The sequence below is a fragment of the Scyliorhinus canicula genome, chromosome 9 (genome assembly GCF_902713615.1).
Source record: "Scyliorhinus canicula chromosome 9, sScyCan1.1, whole genome shotgun sequence".
In the NCBI taxonomy this organism is placed as follows: domain Eukaryota; kingdom Metazoa; phylum Chordata; class Chondrichthyes; order Carcharhiniformes; family Scyliorhinidae; genus Scyliorhinus; species Scyliorhinus canicula.
In genome coordinates, this window is record NC_052154.1 from 168,077,596 (window position 1) to 168,093,937 (window position 16,342).

At 43.1% G+C, this 16,342-nt stretch overlaps 1 protein-coding gene across 1 annotated transcript in view; it reads right to left on the reverse strand.

Annotated features, from left to right (window-relative positions):
• Window positions 1-2,013: 2,013 nt before the first annotated feature.
• The window catches only part of tmem9b (TMEM9 domain family, member B), a 73,747-nt gene continuing 59,418 nt past the window's right edge, over window positions 2,014-16,342 (reverse strand). The window contains exon 5 of the mRNA XM_038808147.1: window positions 2,014-4,189. Within this exon, the coding sequence (XP_038664075.1) occupies window positions 4,034-4,189 (156 nt within the window). The 3' untranslated portion in view covers window positions 2,014-4,033. The remainder of the gene's footprint in view (window positions 4,190-16,342) is intronic.

The window sequence follows — 16,342 nt, forward strand, 5'->3', positions numbered from 1 at the left end:
GGGTCCTGGGGGGGACGATCTGACCCCGCGGGGTGCCCCCACGATGGCCTGGCCCGCGATCGGGGCCAACCGATCGGCGAGCGGGCCTGCACCGTGGGGGCACTCTTTTTCTTCCACCCCCGCGGGGCGCCAAAGGTCGTTCGCGGCGGCCGGCAGAGCGGCAAACACTATGTTGTGGGCCGAGCACCTCAATGCGAGGGCTTGGCCCCTAAAGGTGCGGCGAATTCCGCACCTTTGGGGAGGCCCGACGCCGGAGTGGTTGACGCCACTCCAATACGCCGGGACCCCCCGCCGCGCTGGGGGCTGGCATTTCCAGATTGGCACTGCCAAATTAACAGTATCACATTGGCAGTGACAGGGGCGAGGTCTGCAGGGAACCCCACTATCGAGGTGGGCAAGGTTCCCACTGAGCCCCGATGCCGGGGATGGCGGTAGTGGTTTCACTTCCACATTGGGCATCCTTTCCCAATCTCTATTGAGCCAGACTTACCGGCTTTATTAGGCCCCGCAACGCACCGTCAGAGTGACAGTGCAAAACACGCCTCCCTTATTTGTTTTTGACAAAATGACAGAGGATCTGGGGAGAATACCTGGCTGTTTATCTGTGGAGCAACATGGCAGCTTTTAATTAGAACTTTTTGGGTGAGATTCTGCGGTCACTGCCGCTGAAACTGCGTTCGGCAATCGGCCAGAGAATCCCCGTTTGCACTGGAATCAGGGGGCGCCGCCGCGTTTGCGATGCTCCGCTCCCTCAAAAAGCCTGAGACCCTGCCCCGTTGCTACGCCCCCAATGGGCCGTGTTCCCGATGGCGTGGAACAGTTATCCTTTTATTTCGTGAACCCGCGTGGCAGCTGCAGACTGAGTCCAGCACCACCAGTCCGGGGGGGGGGGGGGGGGGGGTGCTGGCAGGGGGTCTTTGGCAGGAGCACTGGTGGGGGGTAGTTGGGGGTGGTGAGGGGGTTACTGGGGGAGAGTATGTGGCAGGCCAGGTTTGCGAGCAGCCAGCGCCATGTTACACAACGAGGCCACCTCCATGCGCGGCACAGCCACGGACACGGCAATTCTGTCGCCGTATCCGCAGGTAAAGCCAGTGACGTCACGCTGCACGGCTGCTAGCCCCCCACCAGACGGAGGGGCTTTTGCTGTCGGAAAACGCCACTGTTCCCACACCAGCATCAGCACCTAGTCTGCAAATCGGAGAATCCAGCCCGATATTATGCCAATTTTGGGGAAAATTCTGCCCATTATTAAATTTGTTAAACTTGGTATGATAAAAGCTGCATTGTGTGATTACAACGTTGGGGAACAACCTGCATGAAGGCTTTAAAATTATTATAGATTATGTGAGAGTAAAATATTAAAAGATTGCTTCCACTGGTAAATAGATGTTAAAGAGAGGAAACAAATTAAAGATGTTGAAAAAAAAAAATCAAAAGGAGTAAGAAATCATTCTTTACACAGTGGTAAAACATTAGTTTATTGTTGAAAATTCTTTGTCAAAGTAATATCCATTAGTATTTTAAAAATAAATTGGGCTGAAAAGGGAATACTGAAGAGTATGGGAGCCAGAAGGACAGTGAAGGATAATTAATAGGTTGCTAGTGTAATGAAATATGATAATCCCAGACGTTAATCAGACTAGATAGCTTTTGCTATACATTACTCACTTCTTCAAATGATGGGCTTTAGTGAAAGATATCAATTTCTATTTGGACAACTGATTCAGTTGTCACTAGGTTTTCTTTTTCAGTGGACTGTTAAGTTTAGGGATCTGAATCAAAAGTCCCAAGTTTAAAAAAAAATCAGGCAATCCAAAATGACAACTCTGAACTTGGGAATTAAAAATATTAAAAAGCATACATACCATTTGTACTGCTGCTGGATCTACTTTTATGTCCTGTACAATAATGTATCCTATCAATCATGGACTTTAACCCTAAAGGGTTGTTTTCTCACTTACCTGGGGTAAGATATCATTATATTTGCCATTGCAAATGAATAAACATTCAGAATTTAAGCCAGAATTTTTTAATTTATTAATTACAACTTATAAAACAAAATTTAGGTCCCAGAATATACACATTGGTACCATTAGGAGGAAGATGGGTGGAAGTGGGAGATCAATGAGGGAGAAATATAGCTTAAATTAAAGGATCAGTATTATGTAGTTCTAAAGATTTCCTGTACAATTCCAGATTTAAATCATTAATTGTGCAGAATATAGAATTTTAGTATTCGTAATAATAGCCATTGGCTTTTCATCCTGCAGTACTTTTTGTAAACCTTATTATTGCATGAACTGTTTTGATCCCCTGTAAAATATATCAGAATCTTAGTACCTCATGAGATGGAAGTTTACCAGTTTAAAAAACACACTAATCTTCATAAGCAAACTATTTTCTCTCAACTTTGTGTGGCATTTGGTGAACAGTTAAAATTAGCCCTGCGCAGTGCTGGTGCAGCACACTATAACTAAAAAGCTATACACAGATGTGCAGATCGTGATGCCAATTTTTCTTCACTTGACAAGTTAATTTCAATTGTGTATTGCATATGCAGGGAGGAGGGTGGTGGTGTGATGTGTTCTACAAAAAATGTGATAAAACAATTTTAGGTATTCCAATAGTTGGTTACAAAACAATATGAACCAAAACCTGCTAGCCTAGCCACCATCTGAACAGGAAACATGTAATTCAGAGATTTACAAAGCAATACTCAAAATACTATAATAGAATAAAAAACAGATCACTAATGTGTTAACATCTAATTGCACATTAAGGCTAAGGCTTCTCTTGGGTAAATATACTGTATGTCATTGTACTGAATCATACAGACCAAAATGATCTCTTCATTGTATTGAATTAGCTGATCTGATGCAATAATAAGGGGTGAGGGAAAGAGACACAATTCCTGGTCTTGTGTCCGATAGTTAGGTGAATGGGGCCAGGCCGGGGGGGGGGGGGATTGATTACTCATAGTGCCTGTTTCTAACCAGCACACAGTGAGCTCCACCAGAAAATGCACACAGATGTTAGGTGTACAAAGGGTTGCGAATGGTTCTGGTGTTTCCCACTGTGGAATTTACCAATACCATGTCGCGGCCAAAATTTGAGCAACTTAACAGGAAGGGAGTTGCTGAAACTAATGAACGTGTGCATCTTATTCAGTCAATGCCTTCAGAACAAAAGGGAAAGGAAAAACTAAGATTACTGATCAACTGCATAATCCAGCTTTTAACGGGAAGATTAACTGGAGAACAAAGCATTTTGAATCAGTGCTTGTGTAAAAATTGTAAACTCTAGCACCATTTTTCAAAACATTATTAGGCTATTTCTGTAACATTTGGTCCAGAACAATGATTAAAACTAATTATTTTCCATAAGCTGCAAAGAGTTTGCGGTGCGGGAGGGTTAGGAACATGTACTCCTTACCCTAATGTTTGATTAATTATCAGAATAATTATGTTTACAGTTGTCATCTTTAGGCTTCACTACTTCATTAAGAAAGTTAGTTTAAAAACAAAAATGAAAGGGAGATGTTGGGTGTCAACAAAAATCTTAGGCACTTCCTCCAGGACAGGGAGTGCTGGGAGAGCACCTCAAAGAATGATTTTCGTTAACAGTCATTCTGTGATTATATCAAAAGCTGCAAGTCTTAGTCTTCTGTCAATACCCTGTGATATTATAAAAGCATTCTTCTGTAACTGCACCATAATTAAAGCAAACAGGAAAAAATATTAACTTATAGTTCTACTTTATAATAGTTTATTATCACTTGTTATGCTGTGGCATTTGTTCCACAATCATATCATAATTTACGGGGAAAACTATTAAAATAGCTACATCAAAATCATGATTACGAAAGAATATCAAACTACTGACATGATTGCTATACTATTTTCTCAAAGAGCCAAGGATAAAAAGAATTTCACAGGCAGGGAGGACCGCAAAGAAAATTGTCAGACATTGTTTCTATAGGTCCACTGACTTTTCTCTTCCTATTTTCCTGAATGTACTTTAAGAAGCAGTGTATTTAGCTGAGGACAACATGGCGATCAAAGACCGATTTCCTTTGTTCTTGCACTTGTCTCTTCCATCGCTGCTGTGCATATTCAACTTTATTCAAAACGTTGGTACGTGATCGAGAACGGGACAGCACTTCATGGGCATTGGCAAATGGCTGTGTGTCCTAAAAGGAAAGCAAGCTTTCTTCAGAAAATGCAGAATAGTTTTGCAATCAATAAAGAAAAATAGCAACAAAAGTACTGATATAACAAGATAAATATCATTTCGCAAACAGATATTGCGTAACAAAAAGAAATAGTGGAACAATCGAGAAAGTGGCCAGTGGTGTACTATTACCTGTGAATGGAACAAATAGAATATATGGTACAAAACCACTGCATAGAACTTATTAAAACCATGACTTGATCAAGCAATGGTTTTCAGAGTACCTTTAGGCAGGAATTCTCCAGCTGTTGGGATTCTCCTTTCCTGCCGGCAGTGTACCCCACACCCACAGATTTCCCAGCGGTGTGGGTGGTTTTAATGGGAAGTCCCATTGACAAGCGGTGGAAGTAGAGAATCCCATCGCCAGCAAACAGTACGCCGCTGGGAAATACATGGCTGAGTGGACCGGTGAATCCAACCCTCAATAACAAGAAGACATGTTTAAAAATGTAAATAAACTTCAAAACCATGGGCTGTCTTTTACTGGCACTGTGTTCCTCACCTCTCCCCATTACCTGACTAAAAGGTCGTTTGAGAGCCAAATCACAATAAAACTGTCTGTCCTGCAGCCATTTTATATTTGATGATGCATTTGTTGGTTCAAGGCGAACTTCTGCTCCCATTTGGGGTGTAAGTCTTACCTTAAGAGATTGGCCAGCAGCTCTGTAGTCTCAACAGTGCCAGGTTCAAGTGGTCGTCACTGCTGGGACTGCAGTCAGTCCCTGAAGAAGCAGTTGTGGAGTCAACTAAATTAAGTCGATGGGTGGCATGGTGGTTAGCACTGCTGCCTCACGGTGCCGAGGACCCGGGTACTGTCCGTGTGGAGTTTGCACATTCTCCCCATGTCTGCGTGGGTCTCACCACCACAACCCAAAAGATGTGCAGGGTAGGTGGATTGCCCACACTAAGTTGCCCCTTAACTGGAAAAAAAATTAAGTCTGATGTATCAGCAGGGAAATGCTGGTTGTTAAAAGGCTCACATCACTGTGATGGTATCTCTCAATGAAGCCAAGTGGTCTGCTCTCAATAATTACAAAAGAAATATGTGCGACAAAACACTGAATGGACTAATAGCTGAATTCTTCTTCTAACAGACAAAATGGATTAAAGGTAAAATCCAACAGCTACTAAGCAGTGCGCCAATGACTACTGGTTACAACACTGCCAAACCATCCTTTGACTCAGGAGCATTTTTGAAGAGATCAAAAATACAAGTCCATCAGCAAAGAAAACAGCTCCACATAAAACAAAGGCAGAGGCGGTCATCAGCAAATGAAATAAACAATTGGAGAGATGAGTGAAATACTATCTTGATACTCTAGTCAGAACATCCGCCTGTTATGACAGAACTTGATATCAAACCCAGTTATTGACTTGTTTGACATGGGCAAAGCCATAGGTGCTGATGTTATGCTGCCTAAACTCATCAAGCACAGGAATCCAACATTCCTGAAGTATCTGCAGGAACTGATCTGTCTCTGCTGGGAGGAGGACGCAGTACCCCAGGATATGCTTTTTTCAGAGATTGTGATTCCTGCCAACTACAGAGGTGACCACAGCAATTGCAACAATTATCAAGACTGAGCATCATGGGGAAGGTATTTACCAGTGTTGCCATGTCAGGCTGCAGATCTTGGCTAAATGAGTCTATCCTGAATCCCATTGTGGTTTCAGAATTAGAAGATCTATAACTGACTCAGTGTCAAATATTGCTTTATAACGCTCTCCTGCAGCACCTTAGATTAAATTAATGGGATTATAAAATGTACAAGATTTTGAAGGGGCAAAATTAAGTAGAAGAATTTAACTCATTAAGGGAGAAGGAGGTGACTCTTGCCTCGAACTGCAGTCAGATCCAAAGGTGCTCTGGTCATCGGCTAACAAGGCAATAAGGAATATCTCGACAGAATGTTCAAGAAGTCACCGAGTTTAAAACAATTTTGAGAGCTGGCTAATCACCATCAGATACATTGATGTTATTTATTCAAACAGAATTATAAACACCTGATAATAATGGAAATGTGGGGGGGGGGGGGGGGGGGGCGTTATCACTTGTAAATGGTTTCCATAAACAAAGACATTTTTTTACTTTTACAATATTAGGCAAGGGCTACTTGTCAATTCAATGTACATATTTGTGTGTATAATATTCATTAATCCACAGGCTAGATCAATGCACAACTGATGAAATTGTGGCCTGCAACCTATTGGGCTAAGGCTTTTATTCTGAGCTCAAGATAGAATTGTCTCCATAACACAATGAGAAATACTACAGTGAAAGAACAAAATTAACCCAAATTAATAGGTTAAGATCCCCGATGTCACCTATTGATTTAAGGGCACGTCTTTACCTAAAAATCAGCTCTTGCTAACTATCTAAAATTAAAACAATTACACAAACAATCCAAGATATCACATTACTGCTCAGGCTACAGTTACATTTTTAAATCTTTGTATTATATCTGCAGTACCGGTTTCTCAATTGATTGGTCCAATAATCGCAGTAATTCCTTCCACTTGACTAGGGTGTCGTTCTTGAAAGTTACAGTATGCACAGTCTCGGTATACATTTTGGTCACCATGTGCAGATAACTAAACATACAATTTGGTACAACTAGAAACTACAAACAGACCTATGTAAAGCTGATACTAAGCAGAATAGGTGAAGTGCACAATGTTAAATAATAAACAGGCTTGCTGGACAGATAGTGAATTGGAAAAAAGCGACCTCTAAACATTCTGTTGAAAATGCAAAACAGTACTGAAGAATACAGCTGTATTTTTAACTGACAAATGTCCCAATTGCTTACATTAATCTTCATTCTTAAGGGAACACCTGCAAGTCTGCAACACCGTTCTCAGTAAATAAAAGGAAAATAATAAACCGGCTAAATTTTGCCAACAGATAGAAATAATGTTGAGTTCTTTCTCCAGTATGTCAAGTTCCAAATCCTCCAAAGTTCCATTAGCCTGCGGTTCTGGGACATGGGCCTCTTGCACCTGAGCCAAGACGCTTAGTAATGGCTTGGGGCGGGAGAGGTTCTGTTGGACGGTTGAGTTTCCAGAGTAAAACTGTCAAGATGCAGCGAAAGTTGCTTTTAAAATTCAAATGCTTGTTGGCACTTTGTAAGGACGCTGAAGCAACATGTTTTACCTGTTTTACCTGTGAATTTGCTTTTTGCAATATGTCAACAACTGTTACAGTGCTTAGAAAATGTATCCAATATCTTACTCCTTGCAATTAGCTGTCCATATTTTAAAAATAAAACTTGAATTTTTTTTCAAAAAGAGTTTTAATAGCAAAGAGCAATTAAAGTAGCCAGAAATCAAAACAGAGAGGTTTAACTGGTTTCTAAAACAGCTCAACGCAATGAAACAGTTTTACAATGGTATCGTTTCTCATCTTTTTATAGCAAGATCAACTCCTTGGACTTTCAAAGCATGTTTTGTGCACACCCTATAACATTAGGGCAGCATTGGAGAATACAATATCAGAGATATATACATGAGCAGAGATGACCAACTTAAACAAGTTTTTTACCATTGCAATACTAGGTGAAAAGTACAGGTACCAGATTATGATGTAAAAAATGTCTTGTGCAGTCATTACACAAACATTTCATACAAATGCCAAAAAGTTATCAATTCTAAAATGGTTCTATAACTTAGAAATGAGGTTGGTGATCTGGCTTCTGAGAACATTAAAATTAGTAGTGCACAACTTTCTCCACAGCGGTGATTATTCAGCCATGCTAGCCTGTGTGGTAGGGTTGAGGTTAACCTTAATATGACATAATTGGAGGCCAAGGGAATCAAATTGGCTCTGCACCAAGGACATTTAATCAGACACACCAAATGAAATTGCCATACAAGAAATGTTTTTGTGCCCACTTCTGGCCCCAGCACTAGATCCATTACATGACAAGGTTGTCTCTGACAGCATACTCATCTTTGTAGGCAACCCTACAATATAAAAATGGCATGCAAGGATTTCCTTAATGGTTCAAGCAGTGAGTGTTGAGATATACACATCAGGATCAGTTGTCATTTGATGGTCTTCACCAAAGTGATAAAATTGATAGCCAGTAATAGTGCAATAGGAAATAAAATGGTCATATTATAAATAAAGTCTACTTTCCCTTTCTGGGGAAATACTCAGTTTGCCATGAGCATTTGCAGAAAATCAAGACAAGTTAATATTTTCTTGACAAATACTGCATTGCATGTGTGTGCTTTGATTTTGTTCAGATTTCCAGGAATTAAAGAATTATGATTTTTGGTCTACTTCCTTTGCACTTTCCCTTCAAACATACAACAGTTATTTAACATTTGCCTACTCTTCAACATATTCTAAAACACAGTCTCTTGAAACTACCATCACACGACCAAGCAATCATGCTTCTTATATTGTTACTTCAAAAGAAGTTAGGATAAAACCACTGGTAACATTTTGACTACAAAATCAATCTTTAATTTCTTCTATAATCCCTTGAAATATTTTGTTGTCGCCTCTAATTCAATTTTTTGGTCAGAAAACAGTCTGAACTGCTTTTTTGCAGTTTTATTAATTCCTGCTTTTGAGCTTCCTTCATTATGGTGTAACATGGCCTGCGTTTCTTGAATAACTTAGAACTAAAGTAAAGACAACTGAGTACATTCAAAGCAATTAAAAGCAGCCATTTATTTAATGAGTCCAACTGTTTCCATTTAGAAATCATACAGTACTTAAGATTTTGCAACAGCTTAATGTTACGACCAATACTACTGCTTCGCGGTGGTTGATTTGGTGACAATAGCCACCTTGGATTGTCTTCCGCAGCTTTGCTTCAGTACAGCATTTACAGCATGGTATCATTTGGATCTTTTATGTTATGAAAACATTGCTTTGCAGCAGATGTCTTATACTATACACACAGGTGGATAAAGTGGTGGTCAGTAACCAAAGATGATACCCCTGTACTGTACAAAACAAATGGAAAGTACAATGCTCGGGAGAAAATAGAACATATTTATACATTAAATGCAATAAATATTTTCAGCAAATTACTGTTTTGTCGCTCCATGCACCTGTTTATTGCAGTTGCAATGTCATTACTCGGTGATAGATGAAGCCTCATTTGGTCTCAGGAATCTATACGTAATTTAAATCCTTACTATTTTATCCTGAAGTGGATGATATTTGCTAATGTGTGGTTCTGTACTGTAAACCCAAGTAATGGATGTTGACAGGCAATTTGAGTATTAAGGGCCAATAAGTCAATTCATTAGACACCAACTGTAATTACACATTTGCATAGTGCCTTGTCTGAGATTAGTTAACTCAGAAGAATCTGGAAACCTAACCTGGGATCTTATGGAATATAAACCAAAAATTCTGGAGATATTCAGTAGGTCAGGCAACATCTGTGGAGGGAGACTGAATTAACTAAAACTCAGTGAACATAACTCTGCTTGAGTTATGTTTCACTGAGTTTCAGATAATTCAGTCTCCCTCCACAGGTGCTGCCTGACCTGCTGAGTATTTCCAGTATTTTCTGTTTCTATTTCAAATTTCCAGCATCTGCAGTATTTTGTTTATTAGGACATTATGGTCTGTCCAGCTAAGTAGTATATTGCACAGACCTTTATCCAGTCAGATAACTATGGATAATTTTTAAGCCAATATAATTTACTTCCAATTTATTCATCACATTTTAAATATAAATACATATATTTCTGTAGGTCATTGTTACTTATGTTCCAAAAATGCAGCTCAGTTTATAAAGTTTAGTTGGAAAGCAAGATATGCCTAGAATGTGGTTCTCATATCCATTCATTTTATAGGTTTCACTCGATCTATAATTTTGAGGACTAGACGATGGCAAATTTGCCCTCTTCAAAAAATGAGTCAGGAATAAGCAAGAAAATTATGGTTGTAACATCCAGGTTCCCCGGGGTGGATTTTGGGGATATCCCAAAAATGCACAGGGCAATGTCTCTGGGAACTTCTCAGGTAAACATTTGCACCCTTGTCTGCGTGGGTCTTACCCCCAAATCCCAATGATGTACAGAGGAGGTGGATTGGCTACTCTAAATTGCCCCTTAATTGGAAATTTTTAGAAAAAGGTAAACATTGCATTTGCCCACAAGTGTTAACTTTGCCTGGGCAATTGCACTGTGCTGGGAACCATTTGAAAATGCGGCTTAAATCCCAAACTACAGTTACACTAATAGTTATCCTGAGAAAGTGAGAAGAATTAAAACCTCTTTTAACTGGGTAACTACTGTAAACACCCAAATCGACTCCTCCATGGAACTGCTCCCCCCGACCTCACTCCCAACCCTCCAGAGGACACCATCACCACCTGGATTAGCCACCCCACTCCTCAGAGTATTCCCTATCACCTGACCTCCCCATGGGATTCCCCTAACCCTCCCAAGGAGTTCTCACCCCAACCTGCAGGCATGGCTTTCAGCCCCCACCCAACCTGGCTGGATCCCCCCACCCGACCCCTACCCCCGATCTGGCTGGGCCCCATCAATCCAACACAGCCCATCCCCCGACCCACCAATAATACCCCCCCCCCCCCGGATGTTAGACCTCCCCGACCTCCTATCCCCACCAATCCCCAATCTTTCTCAGAACCCTCGACCTCCGATATCCCCAGTGTCCGAACCCTCCCAGCACCCAGACCTCTGAACCAGCCCAATCTCACTAGACCAACCCTACACCTACCTCTCATTTCAGCCCTCCGCCGACATCCAACCTCCCCCGATACACGAGACCCCCAACCCCTTAACATCTGAACCCCTCCCTCCCACCACCCACCCTAACGTCCGACACCCCCATCCCACCCCCTATCCTGTCAGTTGCAATCAGACCTTTAAACTTTTGTTTAAATTTAGAGTGTCCAATTCTTTTTTTTCCAATTAAGGGGCAATTTAGCATGGTCAATTCACCTACCCTGCACATCTTTTTGGGTTGTGGGGCAAGATCTATGCAGACATGGGGAAAGTGTGCAAACTCCACATGGACAATGACCCGGGGCCGGGATCAAACCCGGGTCCTCAGCGCTGTGAGGCAGCAGTGCTAACCACTGTGCCACGTAAACCTTTAAACTTATCGGCTCTGCGACAGCGAGTACAGTTAAAGAGGCACCTGTCCTCTGTCACTCTAATCCTCTTAGACTCCGGGCTGCGGAGAATGCGACGCTGTCTGGATCTCGCCCGGTCTGAGTCATAAGGTCTCAGGCACAGAAGACATTGGTGGAAATGGAGTGGCAGCCCAACGTGATTTACATGGGTTTTCACAAAGCATTTTAGGGTTTTGCATAAGTGCCTTATATGGTAGCAAAGATAACGGTCTATTAATTAAAGCAAATATGGTCAAATAGATAGAGACACGGTTGTCTATAGAGTAGGGTCCATTTCTAGGACTAAAGGATATGGTGAATGCTGATCTGCCTGGGTCTTTGAGGCTACTCTTATTTACTACATGTGTAATTATCTAGACATAGGATCTGAGATAACAAAATTAATATTTGCTATTAACATCTAATTAGGCATTTGGCAAATTGTAATGAGCATTGTGAACGACTGCAGGACGACACAAATGGAAAGCAAGTGTGGTATCCAGTGACATAGAATTTGAAAAAAACCTCAAAAAACTTAGACATGAATTTTGAGGGAGAGAAGAGTGGGTTTGAGACTAAATGTTTGAAACTTAAATGAGGGCAATTATGACGGCATGAAGATAGAGCTGGAAAATTAGATCAAGGGATAGGTCAGTAGAGATGTAGTAATAGACACTTAAGGAGATGTTTCATAACACTCAGCAAAGATACATTCCATTAAGAAAGAAAGACTTTAGGGGAAGGGTGCACGAGCTGTGGCTAGCTCAGGAAGTTAAAGGTAGCAACAAATTGGAAGAAAAAGCTTACAATTTTGTGAAGATTGGTGGCAGGTCAGAAGATTGGACAGATGATAAACAAAAGTAAATAATAACCATTTAACAACGTGCTACATCAAAGATTATTACACAAAATAAGAGCTCACAGTTTAGGGGTAACATATCAGCATGGACAAATAATTGGTTAGCTAACAGAGAAAAAGAGAGTGAATGAAAATAGGTGGTTTTTAGTTTAGCAATAAGACGTAGAGTCGCGTGCCACAGTGATCAGTTTTGGAGGCTCAACCGTTCACAATTTATCTGCATGATTTGGATGAAGGGACCAAATATATGGTTGCTAATATTGCTTAAGACACAGAGATAGGTAGGAAAGTAAGTTGTGAAGAGGACATGAGGGGCGGGATTTTCCCCTATCTGACGGGGCGGGCAGTTCCGTCGCCGAGGAGTGGCGTGACCCACACCAGGAAGGTGTGGAATCCTCCGCATCTTCAGGGGCTAGGCCGGGGCCGGCGGGGTTGGCGCTGCGCCAACTGGCACGGAAGGGGCTTGGCGACACGCCAACCAGCAGCGAAGGGCATCCACCGGCCGGCGTGGGTTGGCGCATGTGCGGGAGCGCCAGCGTGTCCTGGCGTCATCCCAGCGCAGGCGCAGGGGGGTTAGTCTCTGCACCCCCAGAGAACCCCAGAAGCCGCCCGCACAGCCAGGTCCCACCGGTAAGGACCAGGTCTAGTTTACGCCGGCGGGACCGGCCTAAAACGGGCGGCCGCTCGGCCCATCGCGGGCCGGAGATTCACCGGGGGGACCGCTGCCAGCGGCCTCCGACCGGTGCGGCGCGATTCCCGCCCCCGCCAAAACCCTGGTGCTGGACAATTCACGACGTCCCCCGCCGATTTTCTGGCCCGGTGTGGGGTCGGAGAATCCCGCCCGAGGAGTCTGCAAAGGGATGCAGATAGGTCATGTGAGTCAACAAAAATTTGGCAGATGGCGTATCAAATGGAAAAATGTGAAATTGTCCATTTTGCCAAGAAAAACTGAAATGGAGTAATACTATTTAAATGAAAAGGGATTGCAAAACGTGGTGGTACAGAGGGATTTGGATGTTCTGGTACATGAATCAGGAAAAGGTCGTATGCACATATTGCAAGTGATTAGGAAAACAAATGGAATACTGTTTTTTATTGCCAGGGGAATGGAATATACAAGCAGGGATGTTTTACTCCAGGTGTACAGGGTTTTGGAACAACTATATCTAAAGTACGATGTACATTTCTGGTCTCTTCATTAAAGAAAGGATATAAATTGAATGATACTTGTGATGTGAGGGGTGGGGGGTATCTTATGAAAAAGAGTTGGACAGGCTGGGCCTGCATCCATTGGAGGTCAGAAAATTGTGATGTTATCTTATTGGCACATAGAAAATCTTGAGGGAACTTGACAGGATTGAAGCTTAAAGGCTGTTTCAACTTGCATGAGAGACTAGAACTAGGGGATACACTTTAAAATTAAGGGGTCTCCCATTTAAGATGGAGGTAAGGAGTAATTTTTCTCTCAGAGGTGCATGAGTCTGTGAAACTCTCCTCCCCAGACAGTGGTAGAGGCAGGGTCATTGATTACTTTTAAGATGTCTTACAACACCAGGTTAAAGTCCAACAGGTTTGTTTGGAATCACAAGCTTTCGGAGCATGACTCACCTGATGAATTGAACTCCCAAATGAATTGAACTCCCAAATCCTTCCACCTCATAAAAGGAGCTACGAAAGCGAGCGATTCCAAACAAACCTGTTGGACTTTAACTTGGTGCTGTAAGACATCTTACTGTGCCCACCCCAGTCCAACGGTGGCATCTCCACATCATATTTTTAAGGCAGAGGTAGATAGATTCTTGACGAACATGGGTGTCCACAGTGCTCGGAGTGAAATTACATTGGAAATATCAGAAACTGGTCCTTGTACCACCTTGTGTACAAAGTAAAGCTGTGATTGTAATAGTTCAGAGTTCGCATGACAATCTGCTCATTTACTTACTTCAAAAATGAATTTCTTGTTGTCTTTCTACTTTTGTTTTATTGTGTTGAGCAGTTACATCCACCTCCACCTCCGCAACCTCAGTTATAGCCCATAAAATGACATATCCGAGAGTTTCCAGCAATGAGGATAATCAGGACAATACTCCAGACAATACTCCTCGGGCGGAATTCTCCGACCCCCCGCCAGGCCGGAAAATCGCCGGGCGACAGCGTGAATCCCGTCCCCGCCGGCTGCCGAATTCTCCGACGTCAGGGTTTTGGTGGGGGCAGGAATTGCGCTACACCATTCGGTGCCCGCTGGTAGCACCCCCCCCCTGGGCAATTCTCCGGTACTGCTGCCAACCGGATTTTTATTAGTCTCTGCCACTGATGTTAGGCTGGTTTCCAGTGATGTGATCCGACAACTGTGGTCAGATTGGGCTGTTTCCATGTTTTTATACTGCAGCCACACAAGCTTCTAAAGTTCTGTTCATATTCTCCAATTTTACAGTCATGTGGGCCGGGATTCTCCGGTATCCGGCGGGGTGGGCCGTACCGGCGCCAAAGGATGGCGTGAACCACTCCGGCTACGGGCCGCCCGGAATGTGCGGAATCCTCTGCACCTTCGGGGGCTAGGCCGGCGCTACAGTGGTTGGCGCGGCGCCAACCGCGCTGAAGGGCCTCCGCCGGCCGGCACGAGTTGGCGCCTGCCCAGAAGTGTTAGCGTGTTCCCAGAACCGCTGCCGTGATTCCTGTGCATGCGCAGGGGGTTTCTTCTCCGCGCCGGCCATGGCGGAGCTTTACACAGGCTGGCGCAGAGGGAAAGAGTGCCCCCATGGCACAGGCCCGCCCGCAGATCGGTGGGCCCTGATCGCGGGCCAGACCACCATCCGGATTCCCCCTCCTCCCCACCCTGAGGACTCCGCAAGCTGCCCTCAGAGCCAGGTCCCGCCGGTACGGACCTGGTCTAATCCTCGCCGGCAGGACTGGCCGAAAATGGGCGGCCGCTAGGCCCATCAGGGACCGGAGAATCGTCAGGGGGGCCACTGCCAAGGGCCCCCGACCGGCGCGATCCCCGCCCCTGCCAAAACACTGGCGCGTAGAATTCAGCAGCCGGTGTTGGAGCAGCGGGGCAGGATTCATGCCGCCCCCCCCGGCGATTCTCCTACCCGGCAGGGGGTCGGAGAATCCCGCCCATGAGCTGGAGCTCCATCGATCGACTTCTTCAACTTTCCCCTTAGTGGTCGATGCAGTTAACAGTATGGTCTTTAGGGGAGAAGGAGAGCCCGCCCTCACCAACTTGCTGAGTCTTGCGAAGCCTCAGAATCAGAGGAGTGAATGCGGCCTGCATCTTTTCTGTTTTTCTCCTTTTTCGGCATTTTCGTCGGGTCTGTGTATTTACACATCGCGTAGTTGGGTTTTGCAACTTCTGCGAATGTCCGGTACGGCTTCAAGAATGATTTGTAAACAGAGAGCCTCCTCATGCCTCCTACATAAGTCACTGTAAGTCCCTCTACCTCCTTTTATGCCCCAACATGCTTCCTATAGCGTGGAGCCCAAAACTGCATGCAGTATTTGACCTGAAGTCTGAGTAAAATTACATCTTAACTTTTATATTCTATACCTTCGGCCATAAAACCCACAATTTAATTTGCATTTGAGACCTTTTTACATCTATGAATTGAACTCCCAAATCCTTCCATATTATACAGTCTTGTCCCTTTCAAATTAGAATTATTTTTATTCTATCAAAATGTGTCACCTCAGATTTACTCATATTGAATTCTATCTGTAATTCTTTGCCCATTCTATGATCTCATTAGCACTGTCTTGCAAATTCCTTTGATCCTCATAATTACTCATTGTGCTTCCTATTTTAGAATCATTTAGCTCTAGCTCAGTGTATAAATGACAGATGTTATGGTTATAACACTTAGGTTGATCACCGATCAACGACTATATCATTTGCTTGACAATGATTTTTTTAATAAATGTTTTTTATTGGATTTTGAACAAAGTATATTTACCGTTGCATACCCAGAATAAGATATATATATATATATATTATATAGAAGAGAAGGGCACACACAAACATACCAAAAAAAAAGTAATAATAAAAAATAAAATAAAGTAACTGGAAAGATATTATGTACCAGCTCAACAGCAGCAACTCTGTACAATTGACAATATTATTTACAGCACATAAGTAGGCATCTGT